Raw genomic sequence first — 26,619 nt, 5'->3', positions numbered from 1 at the left:
CCCAGGCACACACGTACAGTAATAATACCACAAAGGACTCTCATACTTCAGTGTTATTGAAATATAACAACAGGCTGAGCGGTGGCTCATGCCTCTAATCCCAGCACTCGGGAGGCAAAGACAGGCTGATCACTGTGAGTTCAAAGCCAGCCTGGTCTACAGAGTGAGTTCCAGAGACACACAGAGAAACCCAGTCTATTGGGGAGAAAAAGATTTACATTTCAAAACATTTACATTGGCTGAGGTAGAGGCAGCAGACAGGAGAGCCCTGTCTCAAAACAACTTTTAAGTTGAGAGGTGTGAGAAACCATTCCATGGGTAAAGGTGCTTGCTGCCAATCTGAACAGCCAAAGTTAAATCCCCAGGACTCACAAAAGGAGAGAAGGGAGCCCACTCCGTGAGATGTCCTCTGACCTCTGTGTGTGAACTGTGGCACCCAAACACTAAATAAAAGATTACTGAGGGCCAGATATGGTGGCACAGACCTTTATTCCCAGCACTCCAGAGGCACAGGCAGGCAGATCTCTGTGAGGTCAAGGCCAGCATGGTCTACTAAATGAATTCCAGGCTAGCCTGCCTCAAACACAGTTAGACATCAGAGGCTAGAGAGGGGCTCAGGGTCTGGGAGCACTTGTCTCCCAGCTTCAGCAGAGGCGGCGGCTCACAACCATCAACTCCAGTTCCAGAGGATTCCAGGCCCTCTTTGGACCGCCAAGGGCACAGGCATGCACGTGGCACACATTCATACATGCAAGCAAAACACTCCTAAAAAAATCAATCTTTTTTTTTTTTTTTTTTTAATAATAAATTGGGAGGAGTGAGAAGGGAAAAGAGATTTGGGGACTAGGGCTCTAACTCAAAGGTGGGCGAATGCTCTCTATCATGACGAGGCCCAGGGTTGGATCAAAGAATTAGGGTCCTTTTTTTATGACTTTTTAGATGAAATGTACACGTTAGTTGTTGCTGCGCAAGGAAACTTCTTTTGGAAAAAAAAAAAAACTGGGCCAGTGAGATGCCACCAAGCCTGACCTGAGTTTATCTCCAAAATCTGCACGGTAGGAGAGGACTAACTCCCACAAAGCACCCTCCCTCCGACCGCCACATTTGAATCCCTGCATGCATCTATGTGCGTGTAATCTCAGCACTCAGGAGGAGGCCAGGGGTCGTGGAACCTTTAGAAGTTAGGGCCTTGGGCTAGAGAGATGACTGAGTGGTTAAGAGCACTGTCTGCTCTTTCAGAGTGTCTAAGTTTGATTCCCAGCAACCACATGGCGGCTCACAACCATCCATACCAGGAGCTGATGCCCTCTTCTCCCATGCAGGTGTATATGCAGATAGAGCACTCATATACCTTCAATAAACAAGTCTTAAAAAAAAAAAAAAAAAAAGTCAGGTGTGGTGGTACACGCCTTTAATCCCAGCACTCAGGAGGCAGAGGCAGGCAGATTGCTGTCAGTTCAAAGCCAGCCTGGTCTACAAAGCGAGTAGAGTAGACAGCCAAGACTACACAGAGAAAAACCCTGCCTCGAAAAACCAAAATAAATAAGTAAGTAAGTAAAAATTTAAAAAAAGAAAGAAGTTAGAAGCCCACTGAAAGAAGTGAGTCACTGTGGTTGGCTAGAGGCTTATAGCCTGTCTACCCTTGCTGTCCACTGTCTATTGATGTGTGAGCGAGCAGCGTCAGGAGCTAGGGCTGCGCGGCCTCCCACCACTGCCTTCCCCAGCATGACTGACTGTCCCTCACACTGCAGGCCAAAGTAGGTCAATCCTTAAATTATCTTTATTTTGTTCCAACAATGACAAGGGCAAACCTCAAAAGAAAAATGCTCCAGGTGTAGTGATACAGGCTTTTAGTTCCAACTGGGAGGCAGAGGCAGGTGGATCTCTGGAGTTTGAGGCCAACCTGGTCCACATAGTGAGTTCTAGGACAGCCAGGGCTACATAAAGAAACACTGAACCAGATGTGGTGGGGTACACCTTTAATCCCAGCACTCAGGAGGCAGAGGCAGTCGGATCTCTGTGAGTTTGAGGCCAGCCTGGTCTACAAAGAGAGTCCAAGACAGCCACGGGTCGTTACACAGAGAAACCCTATCTTGAAAATTAAAAAATTAAAATAAAAATAAAAAAATAGAAAGAAAAGAGAAAGAGAAAAAGAAACACTGTCTCAGAAAAGAAAGAAGTCAGGGTAGAGGTGGCTCAGTAGTACAGCATTTGTCCAGCATGCAGGAATGCCAAGAGTCAAGGACATTCTGTACCTGTAGCTTTTGATACATCTCCATGTTGATTGCTTTGACTTCTTCCAGCTGTTGCCGAAGGCCTATGAGAGTGTCTTGTTTCTCATGAATATCTTTTTCCAACAACTTCATGGCAAGCTCAATCTCATGCTTCATGCCAACTTGTACTGACAGCTCATTCTCCACATCCTGCAATTTCACAGTGTCTTCAATTGAACAGGTTATTTCAGACGTGCAACCGTTAACAAGACTGGGAACCCTGTCCCACTCCTCTGCTCCTTTCAAGTCTGTCATTGAACAATCGACCTGCCTGGTGCGGTGGTTCGCACGTGTGGTCCCAGCACTGGAGAGAATGAGGCAGGAGGACTGTGCTGAGTTCAAGGCCAGCCTGGGCATGCTGGCGAACACCTATAATCTCAGCACTCCTCAGGAGGCAGAGGCAGGAGCCAGCCTGGTCTACATAGAGAGGTCCAGACCAGCCAGATCTTGTCTGTCCTAGTTTGCTTTCTGATGCTGTGCTAAAATACTGAACAGAAGCGAGAAGCGACGTGGGAGAGAAAGGGTTTTTCTAGTCCAGCACAAGCGAGTCCAGAAACTGGAGCGGAGGAATGCTGGCTTGCTCCCCACGGCTTGCTCAGACTGCTTTCTTATTTATATAGCTGGGACCATATGCCAGGAATGGCACTGCCACACTGGGCTGCACCCTCATACAGCAGTCATTAACAGACTTAGGTACAGGCCCATGCAATGGAGGGTTCCTCAGTTGAGGTCCTCTTCCCAGGGGGCTAGAGCTCAAGTTAGCAAAGGCCAACCCACACACCAGGTCAAAAACCAAAAAAATCAGTTAAGACGTTTCCTAGGGTTAGAGACAAACAGGAAGAGTGCACTGAAAGGCAGACAGTACTCTCTCCTTCGCCTAGGCTGTGGCTATGAGGACCTGCATTATGACGCAGTGAATGGCATGTGTGCATTTTTGTGTATGCTCCACCATCTGAAAGCTAACATTTTAAATATGACATTGCGAACATTTACACAGTTCACGCCATTCTCCTGCGGGCTGCATACATAATAAATAAATCTTAAAAAAAAAAAAAAAAAAAGAACATTGGGTCTGCAACACGGCTCCATGGGTATCACACTTAGGCTTGGGACACATCCTAGCGTCACCTGTGGTGTGTCTGTGGGGGGCTGTTAACTGATGAAGCGGGGTTAGCACAGTTCCCTGGGCATGTGGGCCTAAGCTGTGAAAGGCTAGCTGGGCAAGCTTCAGGCTCCGGGCTGATGCCCCTGCCCTGACTCCCCCACGCAGGACGGTGACCGACCCTTTCCTCTCTTACATTAATTCCAGTCAGCGTTTTATCACAGCAACACAGGAGACTGAATAGTGAGTAGAGGGGTTGCTGTCAAGCCTGATGACCTGAGTTCAATCCCCGTGGTAGAAGAACCACATGATAGAATGAAGAACTCACCCTCAAGCTAAGCCTCTGACCTCCATGCATGTGCCAGGACATGTGTGCAGGCATACAGAATAAATGCAAAGAAGAGAGTCAAAGTGTATTAAGAGTGTCAGGTCCTGCTCCACACCCAAGACAGCAGGAGACATCTGGAGATGCTGCCTGTAAACATCCCCGGGATGTTTCACACACACACACACACACACACACACCCCGCGGTAAGCTACCTGCCGGAGCTGTGCCTCGTCCCGAAGCTGCCTTCTGGCGTCATTATACATCTCGTCTAGCCCTTGCCGGGAATGCTTGTACGTTTGAAGCTCAGTTTCCACATCCACTTTGGTAACCTAGGAAGAACAGGTCACACCGTCACACGGTCCTCTGTCATCACACATACCTAGCCTACGAGACTCAGCTCGGTCGGCTCTGCAGCCTCTACTCACCTCCAGGTGCTGCCGGGTTCTCATTAAGATCAACTCGTTTTCACTGCGTAACTGATGGTTTTCTTCTTGGAGCTTAATGATGTTATTCTTCGCTATTGCTAACTGCAGATTGCAAAAGAGAAAAAAGGCCACTGTGAGCATCGTTCTGCAGACTCGCTGCACAGGCTATGTGTGTGGCATAAGCTGATGGAAACAAAACCCTAAAACCAGCAAGAACAGTCTCACACTTGACAGAAGCTTCCATCATAAAAATGTGCTGTGGGCTGCAGAGATGGCTTGGCAGTCAACAGCACTTCCTGCTCTGCAGAGGACTCGAGCCCAGCTCCCAGCTGTACACATAAAAAACTTCTTAAATGTATATTCGTCTTGTTTTATTTTGGTGGATTTTTTTTTTTTTTTTTTGGACAGGAGCTCTAGCCCTGGGTGGACTTGAATTCATATCTGTCTGCCTCTGTCTCCTGAGTGCTCAATAACCAGGCAAGCCCACATTCTTTTGTTCTGTTTTGTTGTTTTGAGACAGGGTTTCTCCGTGTAACAGTCCTGACTGTCCTGGACTCTCTTCGTGGACCAGGCTGGCCTCGAAGCCACCTGCTTCTGCCTCCCGAGTGCTGGGATTAGAAGTGTGCTGCACTACACCCAGCAACTAGGCTGTTCCTGTCACGGTTTCTTGTTTGCTGTGTGTGTGTTTGCCTGTGCGTGTATATGCAGTCACATGCGTGTGTAGCATCCACAGAGGTCAAAAGAGGGTGTTGGGTTCTCTGAAACTGGAGTTACAGAGGGTTGTGAACCACCCTGTAGGTGCTGGGAATTGAACCCCTGCTCTCTTGGCCCTGCAAGAGTGGCCAGCGCTCCTAACCTCTGCGCCATCTTCTTAGCCTTCACGCTACCTCCCTTCACAGTTGAAACACATGTTCATCTGCTAGGCTTGTGAGAAGAAGGCTTGTCAGACTCACAAAATGTGGAATATAACACATCACATTGTGCGTAAAGCATCCACACTGTAAAGACTTGTCACATTGGTAGGCTGTACACGGGAGGGTAGAGGACTGGGGATGCAGGCCTGCTTGTGAGGAGAAGTATCTGACCAGCCGGACAAAGGTGACCAGAGGGCTTTCCATGACCTACATGCTGGTGGTCCTCACTGTAATGGGAATCGCACTTCATGGATTTAGGAATCTGGGCGACTTTTGTCTCTGGGGATGATTTCCAGGTCCCATCACAAATGACAGTACCTCAGAGTCATGTAATCAGAAGTTTAAGGTCCATGTGGGTTCTCTAGAACTTACAGCCCCACCATGATGAAAGTGTGTGTGTCTTTGAGGGTGTGTGTGTTTGAGTGTGTATATGGGGTGGTGGATGCTGACAGCATTCACGCTTAAAATAAAAAAGAACCAAACAGTAGAGCACTCAAAAGGCAATCATCCGCTGCTGGGGAGAGTCACAGTCACGCTGCTGGAACAATACCTCTTCAATCAGCTTAGTGTTCGACTTTTCCAACGAGTCGACTCTTGAATGGAGGCTGCTGACTGTGCTACTGAAATTGACAAAGAGAGACACATTCAGAGTCACACAAGCTCACAAGGCTGGGACAGCACACCCCCAGCCTCATACTGACCGACATGTGCCAATGACCCAGAACCAATTTCTAGAAGGGAACAACTCCATTAAGCCGGCTAATTTGATCTGAGCTGGGATAGCAACAAAGACCACAGCAAAAGAATCAATATCTGTATTCAAATTCTTATTGGTGCCATTTGGATGCCAGGACTGATGCAGTCCAGAGCCTCGGGCAAGTGAGGCCAAGGTTCTACTGTGGAGATGCATCAGCAGCCTTTGCAGGTTTTAGTTTTAGCTTTGGGTTTTTGTTTTATTTTCTGAGACAGAGCCTTGTTTAAGCCAGGCTGGTCTCAAAGTGTAGAACCTTGAACATCTGACCCTCCTCCCTCTATTTCCCAAGTACGGGGATCTCACAGTTGTGTCACCCCACACCAGCTCTCCGTGTGTCATTAATTTCTGTTCTGCCTCTAGCCAGCTCCGGCTCCTCTCAAAAATGCTTAGAAGGCAAAAACCAACAATCAAAGATGCTAAGTAGAAAGGAATAAGAGTTAAGCTGAAAACAAGGTAGATCCTACAGTGAGATGCTTTACTATAGTGGCGCTCATAATACTTACTTGAGTTGTCTATTTAGTTCTTCAACATAATTCTTCTGGTCTAAAATGGCAGCAATTTGAACATTCCTGTGGTGGGAGGAAAAGGTAGCTTAAAATACATCTAAATCATCTGGAAACTTGTAAAAGTTACAGTGATAAAATATGGCTTGGCCATACAGCAGTGAGCACCAGGAGCTCTGACTGACCGGCTTGCTACTGTACCTTTAAACACTGTCAGCTTACAGTGAGATGATAAGCCACCATTGTTACAAAATATAGTTATTAACGTGTCTGTCAGCAGATACGGACAGATATGACCAAGACTCGCACGGTGGACAAACTCAACCTCCTCTAAGGGACTTTTCCTCATCTGCCCTGGAAAAGCTTTCGGAGGAAGTAAAAAATTCGAGCTGGGGAGGGAGGGAGGGAGCAGAAACCACACTGTGAGCAGACAGCTCAGCTTCACTCATTACGTGAAAACCACAACTCCAAAATAAGGAGGAAGACATACCTTTCTTTGTTTCCGACCTCTTCTTCATTCTTTAAATACATTGAGAAGTCAATCACTCCAACCTGAGGTCAACAAACCGATTCAAAGAGAAGAAATGCGGTCAGGGTCAGCAGGTCTGCTGTGATGGGCCGTCTTGAGAGACTGAGGTGAGGGAAGCAAGTGTCTGGGTGTGTCTAGCAGTGCACCCCAGGACCTAAATATGTTTATTTAGGTCCTGATGGCTCTGGCCTCCTTATTCAGGTTTAAAACCTGTACAGGCTGCAGGCGGCCAGGAGAAGCGGCAAGGGGTCCTGGCTGGAGGAGGCCACTGTAGGACACACCTCTCCTGGGCCTTGCCTGCTACTCTGGGCTTTCTGGCCACCCTCTCTGCCATAATGCTCTCACACCACAGGCCCATAGCATCGCAACAAGACAGTCTGTCAGAAACCTCCAAAACAGGAGCCCAAATAAACCCTTTCCCTTTGTGAGTGACAAGTGCCTCCCACAGGGTTGTGTATTTCAGCACTTGGTCCCAGCTGCTGTCACTGTGTGGGAAGGTTATGGCTCCTCGAGGTGGTACAGCCTTGCTGGAAGAAACTCCACCAGAGGTAAGCTTTCAGGGTTTATAGCTAAATTTCCTGTCCTCTCCCTCTGCTTGACCAGCAGGCTTCCTGTTCCTGTGGGCATGCCATGCCTTCCCCACTGCGGTAGCTGGAATAGGTTTGGCCCATAGTCTCAAGTGTTTGAATGCTTGGACCATAGGAGTGTCACTATTAGGGGGTGTGGCCTCGTTGGAGGAAGTGTGTCACTGTGGGGGTGGGCTTTGAGGCTATACATGCTAGGCCCAGTCACACAGGCTCCTCCTTGCTGCCTGTGGATCAAACTGTAGAACTCTCAGCTCCTCCTCCAGCGCCATCTCTGCCTGCGTGCTGCCATGCTTTCCGCCATGCTGATAAATGACTAAACCTCTGAAGCTGTGAGCCAGCCCCAAGTAAATGTTTTCCTTTATGAGAGTTGCTGTGGTCATGGTGTCTCCTCACAGCAATGGAAACTCTAACTAAGCCAGGACAAACTCTTTTGTAAGTTACTTTTTGGGCATGGCACTTCCTCACAACAGAAAAGTAACTAATACTTCTGCTGTTTCTATCAGGTGTTTGTCCAGAATGCAAATGCTTTCTCTAAAGTGTTTCACTGCACTGTGTACAACCTGGAGCCTCCAGGACCCAGGAAGAACTGGGTGCGGGGGAAACACTGACTTGCATTACACGTTCACTCACCTGGGAGTCTAGATCCTCCCCCTTCACACACAGGTTGGCGTCGATCACGTTCAGGCCGACCAGCAGCCCGACAATCACGACCCCCTCCTCCTCCATCATCAGGGCGTGGTACTCATAGAACTCACTGGGGACATCAGGACAGAAACCATTGTCAGACCTAGCTCACACTTTACCTCCCTCGTCTTCCACCGTGTAGACGCGGAAACGACCTACGAGCCTAAACTACGTTCTCAACACTTAACCTGCAAAAAGGCTCAGTGTCTACACAAAAAACTAAAAGGACTGAAGGAGATAGGAGAGAAGGACATTTTGAGGGAGAAGGAAAAAGGGTATGAAAGACTGGGCATGAAAGCTAGTGCCTCAAATCCCCAGTACTAAGGAAGCTGAGACGGGAGAACTGCTATGAGTTCAAGGCCAGCCTGGGCAAGAAAGTTAGACCATGAATTTTTTAATTTTTTTTTAAAGATTTATTTATTATTTATACAACATTCTGCCTGCACACCAGATCTTACTATAGATGGTTATGAGCCACCATGTGGTTGCTGGGAATTGAACTCAGGACCTTTGGAAGAACAACCAGTGTCCTTAACCCCTGAGCCATCTCTCCAGCCCCCTAATTTTTTTTTTATTATTATTTTATATGTGTGAGTGTTTTGCCTGCACATGTCTGTGTGTGCAGCCTACAGAGACCGTAGGAAGCCATCAGACCCCCTGTCTGGTATGACAGACACTTAGAAGCTGCCACTGCTGTTACCTGCTGAGCCATGTCCCCAGCTGTGGGCCCACTCCCTTTGAAGACTGACTGAGTTGCTCTTCAACACTTGACCTTCGGTTAAACAATGCTGCAATATAGCTGAAGCATTCATGTGGACACCAGAGAGCTTAAGAAGAAATGTTCAGTCAAACCCCTAAGTCCCAATGCAAATTTGTATCCACAAAATTATAATTCAGAGGAAGGGAGTCAACACGAAACATACTTCAGTTACCCCCTGCTGGGCGATAAGAAGCTAATGGTGTGTGTCTCAGGCTAGCTTTTCACTGGTGTCGTGTCCCTGCCATATCCTCTGCATTCTCATTTTGCCCTACAGTTTATGTTATGTATTTCATAGCTCTCTCCCCTCTTCTTTACAGACGACACGATATAAACAAAATTAAAAAATGGATATGACTTAGTGATACTGACCTCAGGAGCTCCCTCTGGATAATTAAGCAACGCAGGTAATCGGCCATTTTTTTTTGCATGAGGGCTAATCGGAGCCACGCTCTAGCACGACCCAGGGGAGTCCTGGAAAGGAGGACCACTGGGTTAGAAAATGGCCTTCACGTTAAACCACTGGCCACTCGCTCGGCATCTGTTGGAGTAAACACTGACAAAGACAAAGGCACTTTATCAAGCTTTTGCTTTCATCCTCAGAAGCCAACGCATGCACATCTGTGCTCTTGCCACCAAGAAACCAAAGACTGGCGTTGAGCTGTCCTTCCTCTATTGCTTCTCCACTTTGTTTTTGGACACGGCCTCTCACTGAGCCTGAACTGCACTGTGCAGTGAGTATTTCTAGGTTTGCTTGTCTGCCCCCTCACACATGGCAGTGCTTACTTGGGTTCCGAGGGTACAAACCCAGGATTTCACGTCTGGTAGTTGGGCACTTTGTCCTCTGGGTGGTCTCCCTGGTCCTTATGCTAGCCTGTAAACTTCATTTTAAGCGTGTGGGTGTTTTCCGTGCACCTGTGTGCATGCAGTGCCTGCACTGGCCAGAAGAGGGCACTGGATCCCCTGGGCATATAAACAGTTGTGAGCAGCCCTGTGGGTGCTGGGAAATCAAACCCTTGTCCTCTCAAAGAGCTGAGCCACCTTTCCAGCCCAAGTTATTAAGTACCACTGTATGCTTTGGAAGAAGGAAATTTCTAGAATATGATTTCTGTAAGAGGAATTACTTCTGTAAGAGGGGTGAGCCTTCGCTCCTACATCACGGCCCATGTATGCACACGCACGCACGCACACACTTAAACATAAGTGCACACAGACACAAATGTTTGGGGAAAAAAGCAACTGCATCATCTCCTTTTTTTTTTTTTTTTTAAGTAGTGAGACAGGGTTTCTCTGTGTAGCGCTGGCTGTCCTGAAACTCACTCTGTACACCAGGCTGGCATTCTGAACTCACAGAGATCCACCTGCCTCTGCCTCTGCCTCCAGAGTGCTGGGATTAAAGGTGTGTGTCACACCTTTAACTCAACTATGTAATCTTATTTATAAGGAGTAAGTTGAGATGGCTCAGTGGGTAAAGTGTTTGCCAGCTGGGCGTGGTGGCACGCACCTCTGATCCCAGCACTTAGGGAGTCAGAAGCAGGTGGATCTCTGTGAGTTCGAGGCCAGCCTGGTCTATAAAGTGAGTCCAGGACAGCCAAGGGTGCACAGGGAATCCCTGTCTCAAAAACAAACAAAAAGGTGCTTGCTGAACAAGCCTGTGTCCTCAGTTCCAGCTCAGATCCCAGAGTAAGGAGACTGACCCTGGACGACACCCTCTAACCTCCACGTGTACATGATACCCTCACTCCCACACACACACATCACACACAAACACACACATACACACCACAAACAAGTGCTCATACATACGTGTGCACTCATACACACACACACACACACACACACACACACACACAAATAACAAGATGTAAAAGCTAAAAAAATGGTGGAGCCAGGCAATGGTGGCACATGCTTTAATCCCGGCACTCAGGAAGCAGAGGCAGGCAGATCTCTGTGAGTTGGAGGGCAGCCTGGTCTACAAAGTGAATCCAGGATAGCCAGGGCTACACAGAGAAATCCTGTCTCAAAAACAAACACACACAACAACAAAAACAATTCCTTACTTGAAGAAAACTTTCAACATTTATGATTTCTGAGCTAGAATGCACTGGCTCTCTGGCTTTTCTTTTTTCTAGACAGGGTTTTTCCAGACAGGGTGTACAGCTCTGGCTAAGCTGGAACTCTCCCAGTAGACCAGGCTGCCCTAGAACTCACAAAGATCTGCCTGCCTCTGTCTCTTGAGTGCTGTTACTAAAGGTATATGGCATCACCACCTGAATTTTTTTTTTTTTTTTTTTGAGACAGGGATTCACAGTGTGGTCCTGGCTGGCCTGGAAATCTCTATGTAAATCAGGCTAGCCCCGAACTTACAGAGATCTGCCTGCTTCAGCCTCCTCACTGGTCTTCTCTGTGGCTAATTCTTGATAAAGGGACTCACGAAAAGTCCATGAAGGAAACAGTGTGAGCTGAGCTAGAACAGTGGACGTGGCTGTCGCATGAGAAAGCAGAAGCGGCATCTGGGCTGCAGGGTGGCAAAGCCACCTGTGGGTATGGAGAGGCCGGCAGACAGACTTCTGGGAACGAACAGCCATACTTACTTAAGACCAGGCAGGTCCCGCACACTCGCTCCGATTTCCTCTGCTTCTGGGTACAGCTTCTCCACCAGCTCCAGAGGGCCCCAGATAGTCTTGTTATAGCTCAGAAATGATTTTCTCACTGGAAAAAATATATAACGTGCAATTCCAACTTATGAAACGGGAGCAACGGCATCTTTAAACACTTGGTTACAGGTCTGGAGGGAGACGGGCCAGTGGCTGACAATGCCTACTCTTCAAGCTAGGTGACCTGAGTTAATCCCGCCGCCCACGCAACAAGCTGAGCACGGCTGCACGTGTGCCTGAGATCCCGGCCCTGGAGGGTGGAGATGGGCAGCCCTGGGGCCCACTGGCTAGCTTGCCCTAGTGAGACTAGAGTTTCCGGTTCAGTGAGAGAGCCTGTCTCAAGACTGCAGGGCAGAGGGCGACAGAAAGACACTCACTGTCCTGCTCTGGCCTCTGTGTGCACAGAGTGTGCAAGTAACACACACACACACACACACACACACACACACACACATCCCTATAATCTTAGCATTATGAGAGGCTGAGGCAGGAGGATCAGAGTTCAAGGCCTGCCTAAGTGACATCCTGTCTCAATAGAAAGGAAAGGCAGCAGCTGGGTATGATGGTGCACACCTGTAATCCCAACACTCTGGGAGGCAGACGCAGTCAGATCTTTGTGAGTTCGAGGCCAGCCTGGTCTACAAAACAAGCCCAGGACAGCCAAGGCTACATAGAGAAACCCTGTCAACAGTTCAAGATCATCCTCAGTTATACAGCAAGTACTCTGTGTGAGAGACCCCATCTCAGGCTGCTGAGGACAAAGGTTTGGGTCTCAACAACTTTACAAGTGGCTCCGGGGTAGAAGATAACTTCTTCTGGTCTCTTTGGGCACTGCATGCAGGCAGCAAACAAACATGCAGTCATTAAAATTAAAAAGACACACACACATCTTTTTATTTGGTTGTTTGGTTGGTTTTTGAGACAGGGTTTCTCTGTGTAACAAGCCCTGGCTGTCCTGGAGCTCTCTTTGTAGACCAGGCTGGACTTGAACTCACAGAGATCAGCCTGCTTCTGCCTTCCAAGTACTGGGATTAAAGGTGTGCCACTACACTTGGCCCCATTTTTTTTTCTTTTTTAATTTTTATTTTTTATATTAATCACAGGTTATTTACTTTGTATCCCAGCTATAGCCCTCTCCCTCTTTCCCTCCCAATCTCACCCTCCCTCCCTCATCTCCTTCCTGCCCCTTTCCAAGTCCACTGAAAGGGGTGGCCCTCCTCCCCTTCCATCTGACCCTAGTTTAATCAGGTCTCACCAGGACAGGCTGCATTGTCCTTTTCTGTGGCCTAGCAAGGCTGCTCCTCCTTCAGGGCGGGGTGGGGGGCAAGGTCAAAGAGCCAGCCATTGAATTCATGTCAGAAATAGTCCTTGTTCCCCTTACTAGGCTAACCCACTTGGATGCTGAGCTGCCATCCGAGCAGGGGTTCTAGGTTATATCCATACATGGTCCTTGGTTAGAGAAACAGTCTCATAGAGGACCCCTGTGCCCTGATGTATTTGGTCCTTGTGGAGCTCCTGTCCTCTCCAGGTCATACTAACATTTTTTTTCTTAATAGTCAAAACCTGCAGATACAAAGTGGTTATCACAAGCATTACCTAAGAAAGGACAGCCGCCAAGAGCACCTTTATTGTGGAGAGAGAAATCACAAAGCAGCTTTAGAATGATGCACTGTGATAAGCCTGTCACCACAATCTATAATTCACTGCTTACGAAATAAAAGATAATAAACCTGAAAATAACTGAAGTTTCAACTATTTGCCATGATCATCAAATTCCAAGTTAGCAATCTAGGAGAGAAGATTTTTATCACTGCCATTATATATAGATCTATAGAGAGAGAACAAGAGGAGCGGGCTGGAGACGGCTCTGGGTAAAGTCACCCCCTGTGAGCTTGACACCAGAATTTGATCCCCAGGCCACACAATGCTTCCTGCGAGTTGTCCTCTGACCCCCACACACTCACACCTTGGCACATAACTGCTAATTTCCTGTGAGATGGGCTGACAAGATGGCTCAGGGGTTACGAGAATATACTGCTCTCCCAGAGGCCTGACCCAGCTCACACAGCCGCCTGTAACCCCACACACAGACACACATAATTAAAAATAAATTTAAAAACTTCTTTTTAAAAGTATCTGTAGGCTGGGCACATGGCTTAGCAGTGAGGAGCCCTTGCTGCTCCTCCGGAGTTTGTAATTCAGGCCAGGAGGGTTCCCACTGATGCTAACGCCTGCTCCGGGGGCTCAGACGCCCTCTTCTGGCGTCCTTGGGCAACTGCATATACATGGCATAGAGAAGCATACATACACACATACAAAAATATAATTTCAGTATTGGGGGTGGGGATGGAGAGGTGGCTCTGGAGTCAAGAGTACACACGGATCCAGCAAAGGGCCTGAGTTCAGCTTCAACCACCTGTAATTCAGTAAGTTCCAGGCCTCCATGGTCACCTGCACTCACACACAGCCCTATACACACACACACACATGCACATAATTCATTTTTTAATTTTTCAATACAGGGTCTTACTCTGTAGCTCTGGCCCATAATTTAGAAAATAAAAACATTTTGTAAGGTATCTGGAAGCTGGGCTTGGTGACATACATCTATGGTTCCAGCTACAAGGAAGCTGAGGCAGAAGACTGCCCGACTTTCAGAATTATAGAACAGCCACGGTAATATAGAACACATCATCTACACAGAACACGTAGCCCACAGAGGAACATACTTTAGACAGACAATGGGCGGAAGCCGTGACGAAGCAGAGGCTCCCACCCACAGGCAGCTGCTACACTACCTAAGCCTTCACAAATCCCTATTGCCTGCAACTTCTCAAGAAAGCCTGGCCAGCAGGGCAGTGGTGGAGCACACCTTTAACCCCAGCACTCAGGAGGCAGAGGCAGCGGATCTCAGTGAGTTCAAGGCCAGCCTGATCTACATAGTCAGTTCTAGGACAGCCTGGGCTACACAGAGAAACCTGTCTGTTTGGGGGTGGGAGTGGAGAAGCAATCCTAGAACATGTTCCCGGACATATTCCCAGCACTTGGTACAAATGTTGGAAAATGTTGGGAACAGTCTTAACTCTAGAGAGGGGGATCTCCTGGGAGGTAGCTGAAGATGGCTGTCTATTTCTAATGCTTCTGCCTCTACCTCCCAAGTGCCGGAATTACAGATAGACGCCCCAAGGCCAGTTTAGGCATTGCTGGGGATCAAACCTGGCAGGGTAAGCCTGCAATCTATTAACTGAGCAGCACACTCAGGCCTGGGGTAGAACCCTTAGCCCTCCACACAGTCACTGATCATATGAGTGAGAGATCAAAACTGCACCCCCAGCCCCAGGCGGGAATACTTATACATATATATACATACACACACACACACACACACACACACACACACACACACACACACACATATGTATGTGATATTTTTAAAAGATTTATTATTTATACAGTGTTCTGCCTGCAGGCCAAAAGAGGGCACCAGATCTCATTATACATGTTATGAGCTACCATGTGGTTGCTGGGAATTGAACTTAGGATCTCTGGAAGAACAGTCAGTGCTCTTAACCTCTGAGCCATCTCTCTAGCCCCACACATTATTTTTTTAAACAGGGTCTCATTATGTCATCCTGGTTGCCCAGAACTCCCTATGTAGACCAGGCTAGCCTCAAACTCAGAGATCTGCCTGTCTCTGCCTTCCTAGTGCTGGGATTGAAGTTTACCACCATAAATACTTCAGCCAACACACGATGGCCTCAAACTTGCTCTGTAGCGGAGATGGCCCTAAATACCTCATCTTCCTGCCTCCGCCTTCCACATGCTGGGATTACAGGCATGTGCTATCATGCCAGGCTTAATTGTTATTTTAAGTATAAGAACTGTTATTATCCAGTATATATTTAAAAGCTGAATACTGAACTGTCATCTTATTTTGGTTTTGTTTTGTGTGTGCCTGCTTGCACAGTGGAAGCCACCAGAGGCCAGCTTTGGGTGGCGTCCTCGAGAGCCATCGTTTTGAGGCAGGGTCTCCCCATGGGACCAATGGATCATCACCTGAGCCAGCTGAGCTCCAGGGACCCTGCTGCCTCTACCTCCCCAGTTCAGGGATTCCTGCATACGGGATCCTTCCTTCTAGCTTTCTGCGTACGGGGTACTAGGCATTTCGGTACAAGGGATCAAACTCAGTCCTTAAACTGAGCCATCTCCCCAGCCTGCTGTCTTGTGTTTCACTCCAAACATAGTACTAAGTTGCATGATCCCTTGATAAGGCTCTCTGCCCTCTGCCCAGAGAAGGCACCCACCATTTCAGCCTTTGGGAAGCGGGTGCAAGGCTACATGGCAACTACCAGGCCAGTCTGGGCTATTTGTCAGTTCCCTGTCTCAAAACAAAACTACCCCCAGCATGATGGAACATACCTTTAAGCCCAGTGCTGGGGAGGCAGAGGAGTGGACGTCTGTGAACTCGAAGCCATCTTGGTCTATGCAATGAGTTCAGGCTACACAGAGACCTTCAAAAACCACACAATATGACCTGCATAGCGGAGGATCATCCTTTCTAGGATCACTTGTTTCTATAGCAACCTGGTTAAGAGGACACTTCTCCATGCACATCCCCATGCTGAGACATTTCAGTCATCTACTTTATTTCTTCAACAGGGATCAAACTATTAATGATTTCATGCCAGCATCACCACTCAGTTTCATTTTCTTTTTTTTTTTTTTTTTTTTTGTTGTTGTTGTTGTTGTTGTTGGGGGATGTGGGGAGAGTTTTGAAGTAGGGTTTCTTGGTGTAGCCTTGGCTGTCCTGGACTTGATTTGTAGACCTGGTGTGCCTTGAACTCACAGCAATCCTTCTGCCTCTGCCTTCCTGAGTGCTGGGGTTAAAGGCATGCGCCACCATGCCTGGAAAGTTTCATTTTCAAAAGAAAGCTAAGGCTGGTGAGATGGCTCAGTGGGTAAAGGCACTTGCCTTCTGCAAGTTACCCTCTGACCTTTATGTCTGTGTGCATGCATGTGTAAATAAAGGTAGTAATTTTATTGTTATTTTTTTCGAGACAGGGTTTCTCTGTACAGCCCTGGCTGTCCTGGACTCACTTTGTAGACCAGGCTGACCTCGAACGAACTCACAGAGATCTGCCTGCCTCTGCCTTCCTGAGTGCTGGGATTAAAGGCATGTGCCACCACTGGCTGGCCTAAGAAATGAGGAAACTCTACTCATAAATTAAAATGTCATATTTTTCTGGCGGTGGTGAGTTCAAGGCCAGTCAGGATTATACAGTACTATTTCAAATAATTAATAATAATAATAAAATAATAATCTGTGGGGCTGGAGGACTGTGAAGCTGGGAGGAGCTGGTCCGGAGCAGGAGTGGGGTGAAGTCTTTTCCAGCCCTGGAAATCTCTTCTTTAGAGCAGCAGGCGTGAGGACCACTCCCTCCCCTGCCCTGGGCCTGCATGCCCAGGCCCAGGCACACACAGTCCTGCACCCCCATGTTTGCCCACACCACAGGAGGTCAGCCAGGTTAACCGGCCCCTCTCCTTATAAGGTCATGTCGGGCAAGCACCTGGCATTCCTCTCTGTTCAAATAAGGCCTCCTCAGCACCTCAGCCCCTGCCACCCCCAGAGGCCTCTGCCCACTCACTGAAGGTTCAAACAGACTTTGCTCCCCCCAACTGAACAAGCTGCTCAGGGAAGCCTGCCTCCCAAGTGTCTGTTCTGGTCTCACTCACCACCTCACCCATAGCCTGAGGTCTTCATCACTCCCTGCTGTTCCTGCCCCACCTTCAGGGTCCTGCACCAGGAAGGGTGGGGGGAAGCAAATGGCAATGATCAAGCATGTTTTTCACCAATTACTGAATTTTTTTCTAGATCATCTACTAGGAAACACAATAGTAACACTTTATCCTAAAAACAAAATTCAGTGTTTTGTTTTATTATTATTGTGTGCTGTATGTGGGGGTGTGACACGGCCAAAAGAACCTCACAGGGTTCTCTCTCTCCTTCACCTCAACCTGGGGTTCCAAAGATCAAATTCAGGCCTTCCAGGTCACATGAAGCCACACCTCTGGCCCAGCATTAGTAGTTAAAGAGCAAAGCAAGAGTAGCTATGGCCTCAAAGCTATTTCTCAAAGATAGGGTGAAAGAGAGGGGCCGGAAGGTGGATTGCTTTGGGGAGTCTCATACCTTTAAGGCCGTGTTTCAGACAATGTTCCATCACCACGAAGAACTGCTGCAGAGGGGGATAGTCAGAGTCCAGTGTGCGGCCAAAGCTCAGGGCAGACTCAATGAGCCCTTTGATGCTCAGCTTAGCCATGTTTAACAAGTTGGCTCTCTCCACAGCCGTGGGGTCTTTTGTAGCTGAAAAAAATGCAAGGAGGTCCAACATCATTCCCAGGGCAGGACGAAAATGACAAGGACACCAATCTGTCCCTTCTCCTGGAAACCAACAGTTTGCTTTTCTGTGGTTGACAAGCGGCCATCTCCCAGGCCAAGGTACTATGGCACAACCTCTTTCTCTCTCACAAGCTGAAGCAAAATGCCATGCCCACTGCAGCCAGTGCGTATGAACTATCCTTAAGATTCCACACAGAGAATGTTGCTCTCTGGGCTGGCAAGAGGGTTCAGAGGGGACTCCAGGCCTGACCACCTGTGCTCCTCCTGAGAACATCGCTTACCAGCCATGGCACACTTGTGCCTACTTTCTACACACACACACACACACACACACACACACACACACACACACACACTGACCATCACTTACCCATCCATCACACTTGTGCATCTACTACATCCTTTTTTTCGAGACAGGATTTCTCCGTGTAGCCTTGGCTGTCCTGGAACTCTCTCTTTAGACCAAGCTGGCTCTTGGACTCACAGAGATCTGCCTGCCTCTGCCTCCTGAGTGCTGGGATTGAAAGGCGTGTGCCAATACCTCTGGCAGCTGCACACATCTTAAAGTAAAATGATTTTCTGTGGCCAAGCTTAGAAAGCTAAGCCATGCGTCTGAGGGTCTTGCAAATAGTGGCTAATGGGTGGGTGCAGCCCAGTGATTTCTAAGGAAGAATAAGGCTGCTGTTCTTCCAAAGGACCAAAAGTCGGTTCCTAGCATCCATTAAAATGGTTAACAACTACCTGTAACTCCAGCACCAGGAGGCCCAGCACTCTCTTCTTGCCTCTGAGGGCATTATACATACACACACACATACACACATACATATATACACATCTTTATTTCAAAAAGTTTAGCAATGCTGTGGTGGTGCACACTTCCAGAGCTTGGAAGGCAGAAGCAGGCAGATATTTGAGTTCAAGGACAGCCTGGTCTACATAGTAAGTTCCAGGACAGCCAAGGGTACACAGAAAAACCCTGTCTAAAAAGCCAAAAATAAATAAATAGATAGATAAAATTCAAATACACTGGCAAAAAAAAAAAAAAAAAAAAAAAAAGATAAACTTATCAGATTTTAGAACATCACAGGAAAACACAACAATAAATAAAACACAACAATAAATCAAAATACTCTGACAAATATGGAAATACGGAAACAGCTCACTCTATGCCTTTAATCTCAGCAACTGGGAGGCATGTCCCAGACCAGTGAGGGTTACATAGTGAGACCCTGTCTCAAAACACAAACGTTCCAAATCAGAAGAAAGACAGAAAAGAAAAAAAAATTCTAGTGTGAGCTGGTAAGGGGGCTCAGGTGGAGATCTGGAATTGCTGTTTCAGAGGACCCAAGGTAAACACACACACACCTGTGGCAACTCTTCACTCCAGCTCCAAGGCGACCCAGTACCTCTGGCCTCTGGGGGACCCCACACTCAGGTACACACCCATTAAAAATACTTTTAAAAATCAGCTGTTTCGATGGGCGGTGGTGGCACACGCCTTTAATCCCAGCACTCAGGAAGCAGAAGCAGGTGAATCTCTTTTTGAGTTTGAGGCCAGCCTGGTCTACAGAATAATTTCCGGACAGCCAGAGCTACAGGGAAACCCTGTCTCAAAAAACAAACAAACAAACAAAAAAAAAAGATCAGCTGTTTTCCCAACGCTGCGAACACTGCCAAGTGGCACAAATATCTTCCGCAAAGGCGACAAAACTGAGATGTGAAACACAAAGCACTGATCTCCACACAGCTCTGGGCGGGCGTGGCGGTGCGCCTTTAATCCCAACATTTATGAGGCAGACCCTTGACCGGAACTCTGAGATGAAGATCAGCCTGGTCTACAGAGCAAGCTTCTGGGCAGCCAGAACTAGAGAGCGAGAACGTGTCTCAAAAACAAAACAAGAGTCCCCAGTGGCCGGTCCTCTCTTACGGTTTGAATTTCAGCTCTCTAGGCTGACTCCTGACTGCGAATCCTCTGCAATCTAAACCAGCCAGGCTGGGTGGGGAAGGGTCTGCCCCATCATCTCCTCCACTCCGTGGGGTGACTCCCTCTCCCCACACTCCCCGCGCCCGGAGTGAAACCACCTGACGTTTCATAATCGGCACAATTCTCTTTTTAAGAGCGTTCATCACAACCTGTAACCTGTACCCGACGAGCCTAGGAGGGTCGCTGTGCAGGCGCGGCGACCGCAGGTGGAGCCGGCCGCGCCGCTCCCCCGGAGACCCCGGAGGCCGCCCCGCTCCCACCGCACCCCCGACCTGCAGGCGGGCGCGCACCCGGGGCCTGGCGTGACAGCGCTCCCCTCCCTCCCTTCCTCCCCTCCCCTCCCCTCCCCTCCCCAGCCTCCCGCCCGCCACCCTCCAGCCTGGGGCATCTGTCCCCGGACGCCCCGGTCCCCGCCGGTCTGCGGTCTCCAGCTGCCAGGCCCCAGGGCGGGCGGGGCGCGGGGATGCGGGCGGCCGCGCGTTGCCATGGCGACCCCGGGGGCCCTGGTCCCCCTTCCCCGTGACTGCGCGTCTCGAGCGGAGGATGGCGACCCCGGCCGCTGCCCTTACCCATGGCGGCGGTGCGCGGAGGACACCGGCTCGCGGGGCGGGTCGGCAGCTCCCCGCAGGCGCGCGGCGGCCACCGCGTCTGACCCGGCCGGGCGCCGCCACAGCGCCCCCGGCGGCGGGAGGGCGTCACGGCCGCACGGAGCCTGTCTCCAGTGGATTTCTCCCCGACCAACCCCGCAGCGTCAGAGAAAAAGGCGTGGCGGGGATCTAGGCAGCACAGGCCGAGGGTAGATGTAGCAGGGGCCTCAAGCCCCCTGCAGACTTTCATCCTCGCAGGCTTCCTTTGATCTTGACAAACCCAGAGTGGCCGACAGGTTTTAGAAAACCTCCTGCAATTAACAGAGCTGGGGGCCGCAATCCCAGCACTTGCGAGATGGGACCAGGCTCAGCTGCAAAACCAGGTCTCAAAAACAAGACACTGAAATCTGGGTGCGGTGGTGCGCGCTGCCAATCCCTGCACTCTCTCAGGAGGTGGAGGCAGGAAGATTGCTGGGAACTCCAGGTTCCCAGGTCATCCTAGGCTAGCTAGAAAGACCCTGTCCCCAATGACAAAATGTCATACTTTGTAAGCGGGTGTGGTGGAGCTATAAAATACCATCTTAGGAGGTGGAGGCAAGATGACCTGGGGTGTTTGTTGCTAAAATTCCTTTCCTGGGGGCGGTGTGAACAATGCCTGATCGTCCCAAAATCTCGAGGACAAACCAAGTACGATTCTTCCAAATTAGCACCGTTCACCGCGAAGAATCAATGAGCTGTGGGGAATGGTGTGTGTGTGACCTTGAAACAGTGAGGATGATCTCTCCTCGGCTCCACTGGCCCTTTCCTTGGCTCCTCCCTAAAGCCACTTGCAGTTAGGGCAGAATTTCGGAACAAGTGCTTGCAAGGGGTGGCTGGGTACACCTGTGAAGATTCTCCCTGCAAGCCAACCAGCCCAGCTGTGATCTTCTGTAAACAGAACGAGCCAATCGGCTAAAGATGGTGGTAGTTTGACTTCTTCAGTCCTGTACAACATAGCTCGTTCTCCCAAATACTAGCGATTTCAAGGCCAGCCTGGGCTACTGGAGACTGTCTTTAAAAAAAAAAAAAAAAAAAAAAAAAAAAAAGCCTATATACATAAAGGAATGTTTCCTCCTGCCTTTCTGACTTGCCATAGATAAAACTTGAAACAGACAAGCGGTGCCACACACCTGTAACCCAGGAACTCGCCCTTGAGACAAAAGCAAGTAGACCTTGATTCAGGACCTAGTAAACCCACGTCAAAAACTTCAACCAACCACCCAAAGCAGGTAGACAGCTGCAAATCCCGGCGTGAAAGCAACACTTTGGTTTGTAATATACTAGATGCAAGTCTAATGGAGAAGCATTTTCTTTTTTTTCCTAAGAAGTTTATTGTTTGGCGTGTGGGTGCTCACATAACAGAAAGACTATGAATTCTGGTTTTTGGATTTTTTTCTGTTTTTGAGAGGGCTTATGTAGCCCAGGCTGGCCTTCAACACATATGTAGTGGAGAGTAAATTTTCTTTAATTTTCATACAGGGAGAAGCATATTTATAAAGAGGCCTACACTGAGTACGTGGTAGATCAAGATAGAACAAAGACCGACTCAGACCCTTAAAGCCTAAGAACAGTTGACTCCAGAGGTCAGTACTGCTCTAACTCTCGGGAGAATAATTTCCTGCTTTTATCACCACCACCTAAGCACAGGGCCCTACACCATGGAGCGTCGGCTTTAGGCTGCTTAGGCCCCCTTCCTGCGAAGGAAACATTGTACAACGTTGTTATTTAATTCCTCCCGTCTTCATGTCTAGGAGGAACCCGAGCCTGTGATGGTCTGCCAGATTGCTCAGTGGGTACAGGCACTTGCCACCAGCCCACATGGCGAGAGGAGAGAACTGACTCCTGAAAATTGTCGGGAGGGCAAAAGCATCTGCCACCCAATAACTAAATGTTGTGCAACATTTTTTTTAAATTAGCACAATTCTGAGGAAATCAGGGTTACCTTACTTTTTTTTTTGGTTTGGTTGATTTTTGTTTTTGTGAGACAGAATTCTCTGTACAGCCCTGGCTGTCCTGGAATTCGATCTTCAGACCAGGCTAGTCTTGAACTCAGAGATCCGCCTGCCTCTGCCTTCTGAGTGCTGATGTTGTGGCATTTGAATCCACTGGAAGAAACCAAAGACTTAGGTTCAACTCAAATTTATACTAATTTATTCATTTAGTATAAATAATTATAATTCAATAGTATAAATAATTATACTATTTATTCATTCTCATTTGTGCTAGCAAAAAGATGGAAGTCTTAGAGCCAACAGAGATTAATTTTATTTACTTATTTATTATTTATACAGCATTCTGCCTGCACGTGTCCCTGCAGGGCAGAAGACCTCAGAGATGGTCATGAGCCACCATGTGGTTGCTGGGAATTGAACTCGGGACCTTTAGGAAGAACAGCCAGTACTCTTAACCTCTGAGCCATCTTTCCAGCCCTGTGGTGGGGTTTTAAGGCAGATATCAGAACTGTGTATTATAATTACCCATGGAATCCTCCGCTGTTTCTTACTTTCCCGCTATACTGTGATGAAAAGCCCATTTCACCTATAGGATAAGCAGCTGTACAGAAGCAGAGGGAGCTGTTAATACCTCACAGCAACTTATCCTATTCGTAACTTGCCTGCAGGTCACTAGGATCTCCAGGCATTCCAGAGCAAAAGGTCAATGGCCCTTAAGGGATGCCATTGGTCATCACAGGGTACCTGTGTAAATTATTACTCAGGTCTAAGCACTCTAATGACTGGGATAGAGTAGTTCATTTCCAGGCAAAGAAAAACAATGCCATCAGGTTGGGGCTAGCTGTCTCATTCTCACACTGGGGTCAAAGGTGTGTGCCTCCACTGCCCTGCCAGGGTTACCTTTAAAGTAATTTACCAATCTTTTTCTCTTTTCTCTACACTACACCCATCAGTGTAAATTCTGAGGTCTAGAAATGTGGCCCAGAGGTAGGTGCTGGATTTGACTGTCAACACTGCAACACAAACAGACTCAGAAGCTTTGGCTGTTCTATCTCGGAATGCCTGGAAGTGAGTTTCCTCATCATTGCTGTCTTGTAAGTATGTGGTTGAATGCTGGGATTATTCTTTATTTAGTTACCACCTTTCCTCAGGGTTCGACCTTATTTACAGTTCTTGATTGTAAAACTCCTGTTCAAGCCTTTTTTTTTTATCTCTTCTCTACTAGCTTAATAAATCTTTTTTTATGATTTATTTTTTATGTATACAGTATCCTGCCTGAATGTAAGCCTGCATGCCAGAAGAGGGCATCAAATCTCATTATAGATGGTTGTGAGCCACCATGTGGTTGCTGGAATTGAACTCAGGACCTCTGGAAGAGCAGCCAGTGCTCTTAACCTCTGAGCCATCTCTCCAGCCCCTGTACTAACTTAGACTTAATAATATGCTATAGTAGTTTGGTGTCAGGTATGTAACAGGGCCCTAGACCTTAGCACAACTGACTCCATGATGGGAGCACCATTCAGGGTGTAAAACGCAGCACATAGACAGCACCACCTACCAAAACTAAAACAAAGTCCTAATCCATCAAAGTCCATATAATTCCGGGAAAGTCTCAAAATGTTCTAACCTTGCTTTTTAGCTTCTGTAGTTCTGCTCTGGCTGTTCTGGTTAACTGAAGTATGTCAATGGAGAACATGGTTTTTGTGCTTAAAAGCTCACCCTGAGAAAGGTTCAATGGTACACTGGGATCCTGAACACTCAGTGTCTATTAAAGACTTTTTGTTGTTGTTATTTTAACTTCTTATTCTTTGTAACTTTCACATCATGCACCCCTGTTCCACTCATCTCCCCTTCCCTCCATATCTGCCCCTCTGTCCTTGCAACCTCCCTATTAAAAAAAAAAAAAAAAAAATCTCCCCATGGAAGCTTCAGTGTGTCTGTGTCACACACCCAAGCACCGTTACTCGCAAATATTCACTGCAATGAGTCATTAGTCATGAGTTCAAGACCTCTGGCTTCTGCTACAGTATCAATACTGGACTCCTCTGGTATACGCTCTTATTGCCTCCTGTCATGGAGATCCTGCAGCTTTGGTTTTACAGGACCAGCTGCTTTATGGGCACCAGCAATTCATAGATGTTGGGGTGGACCAATTCAAAGCCCTGGATCTGAGCCTGGGTGGTAGCTGAGCTGGTCAGCCTGCCAGCTCTCCTGTGCCACCAGAGTCAGCTTTCCCACTCTGCCTAGGGAATGGAGTGGGGACACCTCTGCCTGTGGCAACTGGCAAAGGCCAAGACCAGCTCTCCTATGGGGGCCAGCTCTGCCGCAGCCATACCACCAGGGCCAGCTCTCCAGCACTGCCCTGGTGAGGGGTGAGGCCAGCTTTCCCATGCCACCAGAGCCAACTCTCCCATCTGCCCACACAGGAGACAGGGCCAGCTCTCCTGTCTGCTGCAGGTAGCCAGGGGCAGAGCGATCTCCCCCTCACCCACATCACCAAGGCCAGTTCTACTGTGCTGCCCAGGCCAAGTGTGGGGCCACTCTCCTGCATGCCACAGACAGCAAGGAGGCGAGGAAGCAACCTCTCCCACGGGCCAGCTCTACAATGCTGCCCTGGGGAAGTGCGGCCAGTTCTCCAGGCTGCTGTAGCAGATGAGGGGCAGGGCCATCTCTGCGCAGGCCTCAGACATCCATATGGCCCAGGTGGCAGCCCAAAGCAGGGACATTCACGTGGCCTTTGGTGTGAGCACAGACCATGGTCACTGGCAGACACCTGGCTGCCGAGGGGCAATGGGCGCAGACATGGCCCTCGGCACCACAGGCTATGCATGTCAGACTGTTCCTCACTACCCTCCTGTCTCCAGATCTGCCTATCCTCAGAGTGCACAAACCTTCCTCTTCTCTTTCTCCCCCATCTCTCTGCCACATTCTTGCTCACCAGAGTAACACCTGCCCAAGTGGCAGCGGGTGGGCCTCTTTAATAAAGACTTTCTATCGCCTTAAACCCAGGTCTAAACAGTCTTCTCTGGTGAATACCCCACACGGTATGTGTTGTCATCGTCCTCTGGTTCGTCTTTCAAAAAGATCATTACACTTTATTCATTTATTTGAGGGGCCCAGGAGGTCAGAAGGAAACCTTCAGGATTCGGTTCTCTCCCTCTATCATGTGCCTTCCAGGAATCTAACTTAGGTCATGAGCCTTGCCTTTACCCACTGAACCACCTTACCAGCCCTGGGTTAGCTTTCGTTGTGTCTGTGCATCACATATGTACCTGGTAACCGAGTGGTCCAAAAGAATGGGGGACGGGGGCAGAAGAGGCCATCGGATCCACTTAGACTGCAGCGCACCCTCAGGGTAGCTCACTGTCTTTGACTTCAGTCCAGTGGATCTTCTGTTAGCTCCACAACGTTGAAGAAAGGCGCAGCTGCTCATGGCTTTCCCCACTGAGGGTTGGCAAGAGAAGAGCATTGGTTGGGAGGCATTGGTCCTCAACCACTGACATCAGGGCCCACTCTTCAGTGCTCTTATCTACAGGCCAGGCCCAGACTCAAACCTGTGATCCTTCTGCCTCAGTCCTCCCCAGTGCGGAGATTAAAACTGGTGATTTCCAGGACTGCAAAGGCAGTAACTAGGCCAGGCCATGTGGGTTAAGTCCCAGGAAGAGCAGGTGCTGCGGGTGACACCTGGGACAGAGGAGGAGTAAGGTAGGGTCAGTGAATCAGGGGCTGGACTCAGGTTTTCAAATAGGCCCAGGAAGGGGGCTGCTGAAAGGACACATTACCTTATTTTTTTCTTAGTTATCGCGTGTTCGTGCGCACATGTGCAGGAGGTCACGGGTATCAGGTCACCTAGAGTTAAAGTTGTGAGCTGCCTGATGTGGGTGCTGGGAATCGAACTCAGGTCCTCCCCAAGAGGAGGGTTTGTTCCCAACCACTGAGCCTTGTCTCCAGCCCCTCAAAGGCCATACTATCTCTTGAACCCGTGTTCTGGCTTATATGAGGTAAACAGTGGGTGCGTAGTGCTTTGAAGAGGAAGCGTGTCAAGGCAGCCTCCACAGACAAGGCAGATGATAGGCCTCTGGCTCCTGCGCACATGCAGCATTGTCGGGGTAGGAAAGATTTTGGCATAACCTCCAACCCCAAACCT

General features: G+C 48.6%; 1 protein-coding gene across 4 annotated transcripts in view; it reads right to left on the bottom strand.

Annotated features, from left to right (window-relative positions):
- Positions 1-20,527, bottom strand: part of Rufy2 (RUN and FYVE domain containing 2) — a 34,345-nt gene extending 13,818 nt beyond the window's left edge. For 2 of the 4 annotated variants that reach the window (XM_055598894.1, XM_055598896.1), the window contains exons 1-11: positions 20,464-20,521; positions 17,701-17,874; positions 11,451-11,568; positions 9,229-9,330; positions 8,046-8,169; positions 6,790-6,851; positions 6,300-6,365; positions 5,593-5,662; positions 4,129-4,230; positions 3,916-4,032; positions 2,256-2,423 (exon numbers count right to left, since the gene is read on the bottom strand). In XM_055598894.1, the coding sequence (XP_055454869.1) occupies positions 2,256-2,423; positions 3,916-4,032; positions 4,129-4,230; positions 5,593-5,662; positions 6,300-6,365; positions 6,790-6,851; positions 8,046-8,169; positions 9,229-9,330; positions 11,451-11,568; positions 17,701-17,874; positions 20,464-20,467 (1,107 nt within the window). In that variant the 5' untranslated portion in view covers positions 20,468-20,521. Of the gene's footprint in view, positions 1-2,255; positions 2,424-3,915; positions 4,033-4,128; positions 4,231-5,592; positions 5,663-6,299; positions 6,366-6,789; positions 6,852-8,045; positions 8,170-9,228; positions 9,331-11,450; positions 11,569-17,700; positions 17,875-19,275; positions 19,470-20,463 lie in introns of those variants that run through there. The other 2 variants (XM_055598897.1, XM_055598895.1) reach the window with 2 other exon arrangements.
- Positions 20,528-26,619: the final 6,092 nt, after the last annotated feature.

Source organism: Psammomys obesus, unplaced genomic scaffold (assembly GCF_907164565.1).
Source record: "Psammomys obesus unplaced genomic scaffold, mPsaObe1.curated_primary_1811, whole genome shotgun sequence".
Lineage (NCBI taxonomy): Eukaryota > Metazoa > Chordata > Mammalia > Rodentia > Muridae > Psammomys > Psammomys obesus.
Note: the sequence above shows the minus strand (reverse complement) of the source record. Positions and strands in the feature narration are given on the sequence as shown.